Source organism: Paralichthys olivaceus, chromosome 6 (genome assembly GCF_024713975.1).
Source record: "Paralichthys olivaceus isolate ysfri-2021 chromosome 6, ASM2471397v2, whole genome shotgun sequence".
NCBI classification, from domain to species: Eukaryota; Metazoa; Chordata; class Actinopteri; order Pleuronectiformes; family Paralichthyidae; genus Paralichthys; species Paralichthys olivaceus.
Window position 1 is genome coordinate 15796209 of NC_091098.1, and position 13969 is coordinate 15810177.

The following is a 13969-nucleotide window of genomic DNA, read 5'->3' on the forward strand; positions in this document are numbered from 1 at the left end:
TTTATTTCCTGTCTCTCTCTGGCTCTTAGTTTATTTCTCAAAATTTCTCACCATTTCTCACGTCTTTGCCCATTTCCTGTTGTGGTGTGTTTTGCTTTTTGGCTGGACCCACTGCTGCAGTCTCCACGTTGAGCACTCCAAAGAGCACTACCACATCATGGAAACAGCAAGCTGTCAGAATGACTTCATCATGTCACAAAGTGTTTTATGTCTCACTGTGAGTCCTCACTCTTTCCATACCTCTCTCCACTAGTGCACGTCAACACGGGTCGTTATGTGACAGAAAAGAGAAGGAACAAAAAAGTAGGAATTAATGATTAAAGATTGCATAAAGACGCTCCCCAGTGGCACTCCTGAAAAATAATACGTCTTGAAGTGACAAGTGATTACACAGAGGTGCTACTTTGCATAGTTGCTGTAAGCAAATACGAGTTTGTACGATGCCAAACGTAGGCACATGTCAAACAAGGCTGAGGCGATGGTATGCAGATCTGTTTGGAGACACTGGACTGTCTGTCACTAGGTGTCTCGCTCAGAGCCATTAGCCAACCACTTGTTGAAAGACTGGAAGCTGACAGCTTTGCATCAGATAATAGTGCTGCAGATATTGTTTTCACAGCCAAAAGACTGTTGACGCCAGCAACAAGATCAGATAACTCTGCCCTGATCAAGTTTCAATTTGAGTATTTTATCATTTCTTTAACAGTGATGAGCTCATAAAACATTTCTGCAGCTCTGTTTGCTCACATTTTAGCAGCGATGATGACACTAAATGTTCATTTGGCTCCAAGCGGTTGGAAAAGCCAGTCTGTCAACTCAGTGTAGACACACTGGTTGTAAAAATCATTGTTTACCTGCTGTGATAGTATGACTTCATCCTCGACCCAAAACCTAAACTTAACCCTCTGTGCTTCAAGTCATTTCCTTTACAGAGTTACTGAGCATAAATCATTTTGTGATGTTCTTCTTTACAATTGGAAGAGCGTGTCTGGGAGACATGCGCAGAAAGTAAGAAAGCAGGAGTGGGCAAGTCAGAGGTGGAAAAAAGAGGGAGAAGACTGTGTGATTGTGCCAAGCTTTTCCTGCTTAGATACATGGTACAGTATCTCCAGGCTGTGAATTTACAATAAAATCCTTTTGAGTTAAAGTTTTGACTTGCATCTCTGCGTGAGCTGATTGACACATATATTTTGTTTTTACCTTGCGGAAAATATGTGAGAGTTTGTATATTGTTGCCTTCAGGAAACTTCTGGATTGAAAAGTGCAACAAAAACAAGTCCCTGCAAGAGCCACTGTGCAAAGAGGAGAGTCGTAAAAGTTTTGACTTCAAAAGGCAAATATCCACAAAGAAAAACATACAATTATAGCTCAATATAACCTCACACGCAGTTACTGTAAATTCTTTTATGCTTTCCTTGACTGGAATTAGAAAAGTTCTCTAGTAAACAAAGCGGGGCAGCCATGGCACCCAGAGTTCTCCTCATATACGCACAGTAATCACCTGTGGTTTCTTGTGCTGACAAAAAAAAACCCTGCCGCCTCTCTTGGTTGTGTGGCACAGAGCTTCCTCAAATGCCTTGATTCATCTGTTATGTTTGACTCCAGTCTTTAATGCCTGAGGGGCCTCACTCTGTCACAACGGTTAAGGTGCAATTGTTGTTTTGCTCACAGAGGATTTGATACCCTTTGTTTGACAGACATTCAATCTGTGGGAACTGTTCTTTCACTCTCTCTCTTTCTTTCTTTCTTTCTTTCTGTCTTTTTTATGTCTCCTCGATTCTCCCCGTTTTCTTTAGTTGAAATCCAAACTCTTTAGCAAACAAGGAAATCTCATTCTCTCAAAGCGTGCCTCGCCTTGTAGCTCTGTTTCCAAATTGCTGACTTGATTGATATCATTTCATTTGCTACACGACATCTTGTCCTGATAAAATCAATCTCAAGTGTAACCAATGAGTCTGCTCTAACATGATGAACTACTGTGAGGTCTGACACTCCACTATTTACAGAAACAACTAAAGTAAATCTAAACTGCCACAGTGTACCTCCAAGAAACTGACGGAAAGTCCCAGCAGCAGCCGTGAACCCACCCATCGCTGGCCCTGGTGCTCCTCGCCTGCCTGGCCGCCTGCTGCCTCCTGTGTGCCCCCCAGGCTCAGGGGAAGTGGGGAGGCCCTCTATGCCCATTTGGCCCTGGCTAACAGGGGATGAGGTCACTCCAAATTCCCCTTATCCCCTTATAGCCCCAGACGGGCTGGCGAAGTGAGCCTACCACAGGACCCAACATAAAACATAAATGGCTCTGTAAAAAGCTGCTGTGCTGATGTGACTCATTAAAAAACACTGGCGCCAACTCTTTTATTAATTCATTATTTTGTTTGGGGAGAGTAAAGTCACTGGGTTTTATTTTAAAATTATGTTTTTTTCCCTGTCTCCATTCTTAGTTTGTTTCATTCTTTCTTTCCCGGTTTCTTTTCTTTGTTCTGTGACTTGAATACAGTGACATAGTGGTTTACTTAGGTATGATTCTCATGCTTGGTCATAATTTCTGGATTAGTTTACTGTTGTGTCCTCCTGTGGGAATACAAAAGTCACATGCATACAGTTGTACGCTCTGGCCTGATTTTCTGTCTTTGCTCACACTAATTCATTTCTCCTCTCTTCTCTCTCTCGCACTCGCAGACAGATTGTGCTGCCTTTATGGGGCCTGGTTTGAGTTCATGAGGCAGATACCCAAACGGGTGAAACGCTGGCCAAGAACATACTCATAATACACACACACACACACACACACACACACATTATGAGTCTGCTGGCAGTTTTGTTTTTCCAATCTGAACTTCTTCTCCCATTAGGCCCACTGTGAAATGTGTAGTGATGTTTTTGTGTGTAAGCCGCACAGTGGAACTTCTACGCAGGGTCATGGTACAAGTTTTATAAGCAGTAGAAGATGGGGTGCGCGTGGGGGGGGGGCAAAGGAAAGACCTGGGTACAAGGACATGATTATAGCGGAGATGCGGTGTGGAAAGCAGAAACCGAAAAGAAGAAATCAAAGGTAGTACTCAGATGAGGAGCAGGCTGAAAAAAGGGGAGAGGAAGAAAGCAAGAAAAGTGGAGAGAGGGAAGAAAAAGAAAGATGGCAGTAAGGCTGTGTTGGCAGGATGGGGGTGGGTGCCTATCGGCGGCTGCTCCTTCCTGAAACGTGGCCACCCGAGCCTGCCTGGGCCCTGGATGCACATGTGGAACAGTTTACTGTAATGGAACTCTAAATTAGTGGTGGTTTGAAGCTGCCTGCAGCAGTAGGGTGTAATTAACTGGCTCTGTTGAAAGAGAAAGAGCCAGAGAGAGAGTCAGGAAGGGAGCCAGAGCCCTGGAAAAGGCAAGGGGTGAGGTGTGTGTCCATGTGTGTGTGTGTGTGTATGTGAGAGAGAGACCGGGAGCTCTTTTTTTTGTCCTTGATTGCATGTGTATGAGTTTCAGACTTTGTGGTGCATATGTGTGCGTCTTGGAAATCTCTCACTGTTTTTCCTGGGCACGGCGCCACCTCTTAGTGCCCCCCAGTGCCCAGACCCTGTCACTGTTCCTCTGCACTTTTTCGCCCAGTTCAGCAGTTCACAGATTGAGCCTTAGATCTTTTCTTTTTTTTTTTTTTTTTCCTCCCCTCCTCATTTCTTTGTTTATACCAAATTCACTACCAAGATTTTTTCCCTGTCTTTTCTCCCAGATTCACAAGCCACAGCAGTTCCAAATTCCTTGGCTCTGCTCTTTTTCAAAGCCACATTTTAAAAAACAAGCCGATCACACCACGCACTCTCGAAATCACGCTAGGGAAGCGAAAGGCAGAAGGAAAACATGAAAAAAAAAAAAGAAAATGGGAGGCTTTAGTGGGATTTTTCCTTCTCTTGTATTAACAGCGAGGCATAACTGCAGCCTTGTCCACACTTGAGCCTGACTTGTCTCTGCCTACTGTGTGGAGTCCAAGTGACGAGCGGGCTGCAGGAGGTTAGAGCCAAAATGACTCTGTGGGATGGGAGCCTGACCTCAAGAGAAGATAGTTGGAAGTGACAGCAGCAGTTAGCAATCAGTGGATCTCATTTTCCCTGCCCCCTACCCCAATCGACCCCCCCACCCCCCCCTTCAAGCTCTGGACCCCGTGTCTGGGCCTCTGGTCCTGGGGGGAAGAGGCAGAGAGGCAGGCTGCTGTGCTAGGCTGGCAGCAGGAACAGAGGAGCTCTTTATAGTAGAGTTCTGGTGATTTAAATCATATGGCATAGCCTGGAATCACTGTAGAAGTCTGGAAGCTCTTCAAAACTGCAGGAACAAGAGCTCTCTCTCTTTTTCTCGCTCTCTTCTCCCCCCCACTCCCTCCCGCTCTTCCCTGTTATAACTTTTTCCAAACTTCTTTCTATTTTCTTTTCCCCTCGCCCAGTCCCAGTTTTTCTGGCTTTTCCTCTCACAGCTCACTCATTCTTTTTCCCTCACGTCTTTATCTGTTTTGGTTCTTGCCGTCTTCCGCGCTTCCTCCTTCCTTCCCATTCTCTCATACCTGTTGGGGTGAAGTTTGCACATCCTTCTTTGATTACAACTGTGTAAACTATTCTCCGTCCCAGAACATAGACGGACGAGAGTTGATGTGAGGTGAATTGTGTTTGTGGAATCCACAGAGGACCTCAACACAAACCACTGGTTTTATTTTCATGTCAGAAACACTTACCCTCGTGTTTTGTGTGGTGAAACTTTTGAGTAAAAATTAACAAATTTCTCTCCCTTCTCTTCCTCAGAAAAGTGATCTGATGACTGTTCTAAAGCGGAGTCCGACCTTCCCTCTCTAAAACCTGAGGTCCCGTCATCGTTCATCAGTTCCCTACATCCTGAGGGTCTTCAAGAGGCCACGGATTTCAGCATTTCAACCAGGATTTCCAGGTGTTTTGAAAGCGGTTGCATTCACACAGCGGCCTGCTGCGGACCCCTTGGTGCTCTGTCGCCATGGCTACCAACAGGGAACAGCAGGTGGGTCACATGACCGGCTTCCCACCTGCTGTCTACCCCTTTGCCTTCAACTCCATGAGAAGCCACTCCCCCTTTGACCTGCTGGCCAACACCAGCCTGTTTGGGAGATTTGGTGCTGACCTGCCCAAAGAGATGGCCGCTCTCTGTAAGTAATTTTCATCACGGTTTCACTGTTTCCTGTGTCTCATATGTCTTTTTCCATTTGAACACAAACTACATATATTGCCCACACCGTCATTTTCATTCGGGTTACATTAAACAATTTGGGCTTGCACTGGAAAGAGGAGAATACAACTATTTAAATTGCACTTCATTATGTGTAATTTTGTGGAAACGGAAAACTTTAGGGGCTGTTTGTGATATAGGACGAGTGGTGGTGAAAGAGAAAAAAAATCCCCTAAGAAACTATGAAGATCTTTCATCAATGCAATGATTACTCTGCTGCTGTGGTTTCCTTATAGAGTCTTGTAGATTGTGTGGTTGTGACCACAAACTGCACTGGTGTCTTTCTCTCTCTCTCTCTCTCTCTCTCTCTCTCTCTCTCTCTCTCTCTCTCTCTCTCTCTCTCTCTCTCCCTCACACTCTCACTCTCACTCTCTCACTCTCACTCTCACTCTTTCTCTCTCTGTGTGTGTGTGTGTGTGTGTGTGTGTGTGTGCATGTATGTGTGGATCGCTCACAGAGCTTTTGTGAGGCAGGGAACCCACAAGTCTGCAATTAGAGACAAAACAACATTCTTTCAGTGTGAGGTGACGAGAGCGCAGAGCATCAACAAACAAAACAAACAATTTATTTACTTGTTTTTTTCTGAATGAATATACTACATGTGTTTATGGAGTGACAGGTGAGCTGAAATTGAGGGCAGGATTCAAACCACTAAGCCTGTAGTTTGTGGCTTGTCGTTTTAGACTCGACCACAGGGGGCACTGTTGTATTCTGAAGTGCAAGGATGGGATGATGTATGGAGCACAGAGCACAAAGAGGAGATTGTTGACAATCCAGTGTGTTTTTCTGTCATGGAAAAACCAGGCAGATTACACAAATGCTGCCGACATACATCACTTATCGTTGAAAGTTAGTTGTAAGATGCAGGTTTTTAATCAGCATCAGGATTGTTGGTCAGAAAGTATTAAAAACCACAGTGGCATAATTAACTGCTGAGGATGAAAGAGAGAGAGAGAGAGAGGAAAGAGAATGAGCACTTTTGTTTCATGAGGTAAAGGTAAGCAGAAGAAACCTTATCTGGGTGCACTGCTAAGGGGTCGGCAGGTGGTGGTGGGCTGTGGAGGGACTAATAATGATGGGTGTGGGTGGCAACAGCTGAGTGCAGAGCCTGAGAGCCCCCCCTGCCTGTGTGTGCAGTCCCATTCTCTCCCCCCACCACCGCAGCATGCCTGAGCACCTCTCCAGCCTTTCAGCTGTCAATCACTACCTCGCCCCCCCACCCTCCTGACACCCAGTCTTCTCAACCCCACGCTCAACCCCCCCTTTTTTTTTTGCTGCTGCTGCCCACCTAATCCTAAAGGTATTTTCACAGAACTAGAGAGAGCGAGAGACAGAGAGCGAGAGACAGACAGACAGACAGAGAGAGACAGACAGACAGACAGAGAGAGAGAGACAGAGAGAGAGAGCGAGAGAGCACCTGGGGGTAATGTGGTGGAATCCAAGAACACACCCTGCTAGGAAAACACACAGATACACACATGCAAACAGATCACCAGAGACACTCTTCCCACTCTTTCTGTCTCTCTCTCAAACACACACACAAACACACACACGCACACACAGAGTTTCTTTCATTGAAAAACGAGAAACATACTCCTGACGCAGAGCGAAATCCCACAGCACTGACAGATGGATCCTTTTTGGTTTTTACACTGGCATGAGTTTAAACAAAAAGCAAGTATCTAAAAGCACAAACAGACACAGGCAACCACATGCACTGGGACTTAATACATGGCTGCTTGTACTGACACATCCACACTGGCAGCAGCGGCGTTCATGGGGGTTAAAGACTGCACTTATTTGGTCTGTCTCAGGGCCTAAACAAGGCTGGGGTCAAAGATTAAGTCAGGATCATCGTGACAATTCACTTGAACTCGGCCTTATGTGAAGAGATTGACCCTATTTTACAATTTGTATGTCAATATTAGCGTATTCCTGACTTATTAATAGTTTTATTATTAATTGTTTATTCATTTGATTATTTAGTGTGCATGTCAGAAAATACTACGTCTCAACCTCTTGACTTCTTCATTAAAAAAGAAAAATAATTTGAACCAGTGTATTTTTAGCCCTTTCTCACTTAACAATTAACCATTTGAACCGTTTGGTTGTTGACTGATTGTTTGTCAATTGATGAATCAATTCATGTCCTTGTTATATATTACAAAAATGTCACTATATGTGTTAAAGCGTCTACAAAAATACAACTCTGTATCAGTTTAAGGTTTAGCCTTGGTGGAAAACTCTCAGCTGTCAGTATCGCCTTTTAAAACATCCTACTGGTGTATCCCCTGACAAGGAATGTTACAAGTCATTTTACTGACAGCAGTCTCAATCCCCACTCTCTTAAATGTGAGCAGAGAAGACAAAGGGCCTCGGTTTAGACATTCCCCAGGCCCTGTTTTTCTTCTTCTACTTCTTCTCCAGGAGTTGGCTTAACAGGCCTGCTCATTGTTGTCAGGGCTGTCTGTAGGCCAGACTGAGAAAATACCTTCCACATAAAGGGAGTAGCACCGTTGGACATTTCTCTGTGTGAGTGCTTGTGTGTGCAGTAAATAGCACCGTGTTCATGCATAGCGTCAGAGCTTAGTGTGTAATTGTTGTTCGAAAGGTAGTCCGGGTGACACCTACCTTTGTTCTGTGTGCACGTTGTGCTGACAGGTTGGCGCACCTCTTGTGGCGACGCTCTGTTTTGGCACCAGAGTGTCTTTGGAAATACCTGTTTTGCACAGAGGTGAGAAGAGACAGGAAAGGGGAGGGATGGGGTATAGGCGGACTGTGTTTGCACATGTAGAGATAGCTTTTCTTCGCTCTTAATCCATAGGAAGCAAGTGGACCTAGAAAACCTTAGCGCTTCACTTCAACCTACAAATCATGTGTAACTGAGGTTCATTGACCATGTGGGTGTGCTGCAAGACACTCATCCCTACCACCCATATCTTTATGAAGGCGCAGTGGCGTTAGTTCATCCATGAGAGGCTCTGGCTGCTCTCTGTGCAGCGTGGAGCGGAGGCCGTTATCAGTTGATCCCTGTCATTATGGGAGTCCTTCAAACAAACAGTTGGAAGCCCATTAAGGCCACTTACTATGTGATAACATCGCCACTGAGCCCTGAAACACCTCTCTAAGCTTTCACCAATCAGGGCCGGAGCCCTGGCCCCAAACCCAGCCACAGGGATGTTTTGAAAAGCTGGTAGGTCATTTCCTTCAGCCCACATGGCTCGGACCAAAATGTGAAGTCCTTTTACTGCGCTCGGACTTTCCATTCATACTATAATTTCTAGCTTCACACAGAGTGATGGAAACCGAGCGAGCGCTCATGAGAGGCTCAGCTGTGAGAGTCTGAGCTGCATCACAGTGGGATGAAATTAAAAGCATTGTATTAATAGAATGGAATGAATAGCATGTTGAAACTTGTGTAAAAGCGGAGTCTGCTCAGTTGAGCCTCTGGTGGAGACAAAGTGAAAAGTTATTTATGTAAGTTGGGAATGGATTTATATGCAATACACACACACACACATAAAGAGCAGCATACTGCCTGCAAAGTGTGTACACATGCATGTGTGCACCCGTTTACACACACACACACACACACACACACACACACACACACACACACACACACACACACACACACACACACAAACAAACCATTAACAAGGAGAGGCTGTGAAAACGACCAAAATGTCCCAGTAGAAAAAAAAATCCTCATGCAGAGTGATATAATTAAAAACACTCATTGCATTCTTATACTCACTCGCACACACACACATAAGGAGGTCATGTTGGCTTTGGGAGCTTGGGGAGTTGCGTAAAGGAGCCATTTCGGTGGGAAATGTGGTTTGAGAGGGAATGTAAAAGCGAACATTTAAATGGTGGAGAGGGACAGCAGGGAAGGATGTCGATTAACAGAGTGAAGCCTTCTCCACTGAAGGAGAAGCTGAGCACAAACATCGCATTGTGCCACCTGATTTATTTTCATAAAGGTTGAAGTGCTGGGTTTCAGCCCAGGTCTGTAGGTATGTGGTTGACGCTGTAGGTTTAGATTTGTCTTGGTGCTTATGTGTGTGCTCATGTGGGTATACTGTATATTTGAGTGAAGAGAGGGAGGGAGACGAAAGAGAAAGTAAGCTATGTATGGATATGAAAATGATGAGCTCAGCCCTACTACCCCTCACTTCCCTCCAGGGACAAGGTTCCCTATAGACACAGAAAGACAAAAACTCCCATCAAACTCCCAGTGTTGTTATTCTCTCACTGTTTGCTCTTTATGTGAGTGTTCACCTAAGTGTTTGCTTCTGAGAGCAAAGTCGATCCATCATTGACCTCTGCCAATCTTAGTGGCATTTACCAATCTTTGTCAGTGATTGGATGGGCTGAAAAAATGGTCCGAGCCTGGAGTTACACATTACAAATGATTTCAAGGTGTTTTAGATATAGATCTTCAGGAATGATAGATTAATTTGAGATTTACAGAAATCTCTTTTTGTAGGCAACATATGCATATGTTTCTGTATAGTGAAAGGGATTTGTAATTTGGTACTGATGTACGAGGTGGATTTTGCCAGGTATCAATACTATTATCACCAAGGTTTAATAAAATGACCTTTCCATCCTGTGCTAAGATTACATCGGAAAAAATCCTTTTAGAATTCGGTCTCTTATTACTTCAGGATCAGTTCTGTTTACAGTTATGAAAGATGGTATTGCATTAAATTATGAATCACCCAGTTATTAAGCTAAATCAATGCTAGTATTAGATTTGACAAGGCATAAAATGTTATGAATGCTGAAATCTCATCAGAAAAAAAGCAGCATTATAGAGCCATCTGTTTGCTGGCATCTCTGCCGCTATGACCATGTTCTACATAGCAAATTAGCAATGCTAGGGCTGCACCATTTGTGTGTACTTGTGTTGTGTGATGACAGCATGTGTAGCGCTGTTTGGCTGCGTCCTTGATCCATCAGTGTGACTGGAGCCTCCTCTGCTTTAATAAACAGCTCTGCATGGACTTACATCCCTGCTTTCATCTCCCTAGGCAACCACAAGCCTCAAGATGACAGGCGCTCTACCCCCTTCAATTTTTTGGAAATCGATTCCCCTCACATTGCTCTTTTCATTTTGCAACCATTGCTGGCTATGATTCAATAGATAAGGGGGAGATGATGGACAGTAAGGCCCACTTAGTTTTTCCAGACAAATGTAACCACCCACAGAAGAAGTTATTGTGAGTGATAGTGAGTGGAATATCTTTCCCTCAGATAATATCCCCCTAAGCCCTCTTGGCATATGCCCTCTTGAATTCCCTCTCTCCTGTTTGGATTTCCTTTTGTTATCCTTCTCCGCAAGTTGGAGCCAATTTGCCGTAAGTGCTGGAAACTTGCTGCTTATTTTGCGTGCATTTGTATGCTAGTGTGTATGCGTGCTAGCTTGTGCCTTCATGTGTGGAAACTCTGTAAAGGTTGCGCGTAAGGGGGAGGCCACTTAGTGCAGCTCTGACATGACGACAGATGAAGATATTAAAAATGGGAGGTGTCTGTTTTCAGATGGGTCTTTGTGGGCACGTGCAAGACCAAGAGCACGCAATGGCGATGAAGGAGGGACGGGCCCTTAGAAGGCGTGGGAGGGCATGACCTATGAGAACAAGATGGTGGTTTCTTATGTTTGGAACAACAATTAAGAGATCTGTCTCCCCCCCCCCAACACACACACACACACACACACACACACACACACACACACAACAAAGGTAGCAAAATGTCATGACAGTGCAGTTACAGGGAGCGAAAAAGAGACTTGAAAGATGGCCAAGACTGATAGTGTTCTGAAGAGTAGCTCTGTCTGGGACCAGCATGTGAACGGAGGTGAACATAGTCACTCTCTCTCCCTCTCTCATAAGTCATACCTCATTTTTTCAACATCCCTCCCCTCCATGACACACCAGGTACCTTCCAGAGATATATAGTGAGAGAGTGAGGTAAATGAGTTGATAAGATTTCATGTCGTGTCAGAGCCGAACATGTGTAAAACCTGTGGCTGGCGGAGCGGTTGATGGATGTGATGAGGAGGAACGCTAGGATTGTGCACTGTTTTCTACTGACAAACATAAAAACATACTGTGGCTTAGATAAATTCTTTTTTTTATTAATAACTGAAAAAGACAAAACTTACAGATTCTGTCTGTTAGCTCCTTCATCAAGCAACTTTGTTCTTTAATTGTTACAATAACCTACATATAAATAGTGTGTGTGTGTTTGTTAGAACAGGTATTACTCATGTTGTGGGGACCTAAGTCTGTCTTACTTAAGTCCCCATTACCTGATTCATTACATTTTAAGGTGAAGAGATGTTTTTAACTTTAGGTTAAAATAAGGGTATGATTTAGGGTTAGGCAACTTACTTACCAGTTAAGGTTAGAGAAAGTCTCCAGGAAAACAATCAAAGTCATCACAAGTCATTGAATGTCCTCTGAAGTCGAAACGTGTGTGCGAGTGCGCGTGTGCACACTGTGTAACCTGAATCTGGCTGTAGTCGGAGGCCACTGTGGACTGGTGTTCAGTATCTCTATCATCACCGGCAATCTGTTTCAGCATGTCCACACACTGCACACATGCTCACATCAGCAATGGAAAAGCTCTACATTCCTTTCAAACTCACCATGCTGCATTGAGTGCAAAGGCATTTAAAAACAAGCTGCCTTTATTGCCTTACACACCACCGTGTTGTTGACTGCTTTCCTGGAACCTGAATGACTGTATACAGAGGAAGTGGCAACAATGTGAAGTTTACGTCTTATCTGTAATTGGCATCTGAGTGTCAGACAGTAGTAAAGCCAGATTTTTCTATAGGCTGTAGCCCATGTGGCGCTATAAGCAGAGTCCCTCAGATAAAGAGGTGAAACATCAAAGATGTCAAATCCTCTCACCGAGGGAAATTTTTAAACATTTTCAATATGTGTTAAAATGTGTGCTGTGCAGTTAAACGTGATTGAAAGCAGCAGACACACAAAAAGAGCAGTGAGTTGGCAGCCACTGAAAATGAAACATTTCCAAAACCAGAAACAAAAGCAGAGAACTTTGTCAACTAAAACAAATCATGCAGTCGGGGAAAATGGCCATGGGGAACTTGATGAAATGGGGGAGAGTATTTGCAGAAACAGAGGGGGAGAAAGAAAAAAAAAAGGAATGGAGGACAGCGATGCAGAGCCAGAGAGTGAGGGAGAGAAGGAAGGAGGGCAGAATGAGTTTGGGGGGAAAGTTAGTGGCCCAGTGGGGGTTTCTTCCAGAGTTCAACCTCTCTGGCTGGGGAAGGAAGGAGAGGAGGGAGGGGAGGTAGGGACCGGCCTGGGTCAGCAGAAGTATGGAGTATGTGTAGATTAGATGTCTAAACTCACTCTGCAAAGCCTCTGAAGTGCTGGAAGACTCGGTTCACAATGCTGCCAATAAGTGGAGAACACAGGGTTAGTGGTCTGAATTATAGTCTCAAACACGGTAAAAAAAAAAAAGAAAAGTCGAAACCAGGACATTTCAGATATGAGTCCATAAATCTGCAAAAAAAGAAAAAAAAGAGTGTGAGCGCATGATATTATTAATCGATGGGGTTGCAACTCAGCTGGCCCAGAGAGCTGCCCTGGCATACAACGTCGATGTTACATAGAACATTTGAACACTGTGGGGATTAGCCAGCTTTTAGTTTCCAGGATGCTGCATGAAACTAGCAGTGAGAGAAAAAAGACAGGAAGGAGACAATAAACGAGTGTGAGAAGAATGCTTGTGGTTCATAAAAATGTGACTTGGGGCATAGATGATTTAATCTGAAATGCATCTAGATTAGGGGATTTTTTCAATGTGCGAAGAGGTAGAAGAAGAACAAACTGTCAGCAGGGGCATCGTTCATCGATAGCAATTTGCTCTATTTTTTGCCGTCATAAAGCTGCCCTGTTTTATGACCTGACAACTGTACGAAGAAACACTAAAAAACCACTGATGTTGTTTGCTGTTTGATGCAACAAAAGAGCTGTTAAATGTGTGTGTCTGTTTGTGTGCATATATGTGAGCACTGTCAGCCCACATGTGTATGTGCCAATTTGAGAAAATAAACAAGACATCTCTCAGGCGGAGGAACAGCTTTTAGGTCAATAAACATTTTTAATCAAAATCATTCGAAATAGGCCCAAACCTGAAAGCATGGTTTCTTTCATGAGACAGGAAAAAGAGTGAAGTGTTAGACAGAGGAGGGAGGGAGGGAGGGAGGGAGGGAGGGCGGGCGGGCGGGCGGGCGGGCACTGTGTGTTTATGAAGAGCGTAGCCAGCAGCACAGACTGACAGGAAATGGTGTCTTTTTTGCCTGCTGGGCCATACCACTTGTACTGGTCTGACAGGGGGAGATGAATGTGTGGGGACCACAGACTGAAGCCATTCTATTATCATATATCTCCCATTGTATCAGGCTGTTTGCTTAAGCCCAGCCTGAGTCTATCCGTCTGCTGAGCAACAGTTAGGGCCAGTGACAGGCTGTTTCATTGACCGCAGACCGCCTATTGATTTGCTCTGATTTAACATCACTGTGAAGGAGTGCTGCTTTTTAAATTGGATTTTCTCTTTTAGAACAACCTGCGCTAAAGAAGCCTAAACTAGAATTGCTAGAAGTTCCACGGTGGGACTCTGGATGACACAGTCTCGTGATCATTCAGGTGGCTGGCGGCTTTAACAAATTTTGTTTTTATGCCCACACAAC

The 13969-nt window shown here is 44.4% G+C and overlaps 1 protein-coding gene across 5 annotated transcripts in view; it reads left to right on the forward strand.

Annotated features, from left to right (window-relative positions):
- The window catches only part of rarga (retinoic acid receptor gamma a), a 54616-nt gene that overhangs the window by 21269 nt on the left and 19378 nt on the right, over positions 1 to 13969 (forward strand). For all 5 annotated transcript variants that reach the window (XM_069527020.1, XM_020096188.2, XM_069527021.1 and 2 more), the window contains one exon: positions 4779 to 5152. In XM_069527020.1, the coding sequence (XP_069383121.1) occupies positions 4984 to 5152 (169 nt within the window). In that variant the 5' untranslated portion in view covers positions 4779 to 4983. The remainder of the gene's footprint in view (positions 1 to 4778; positions 5153 to 13969) is intronic.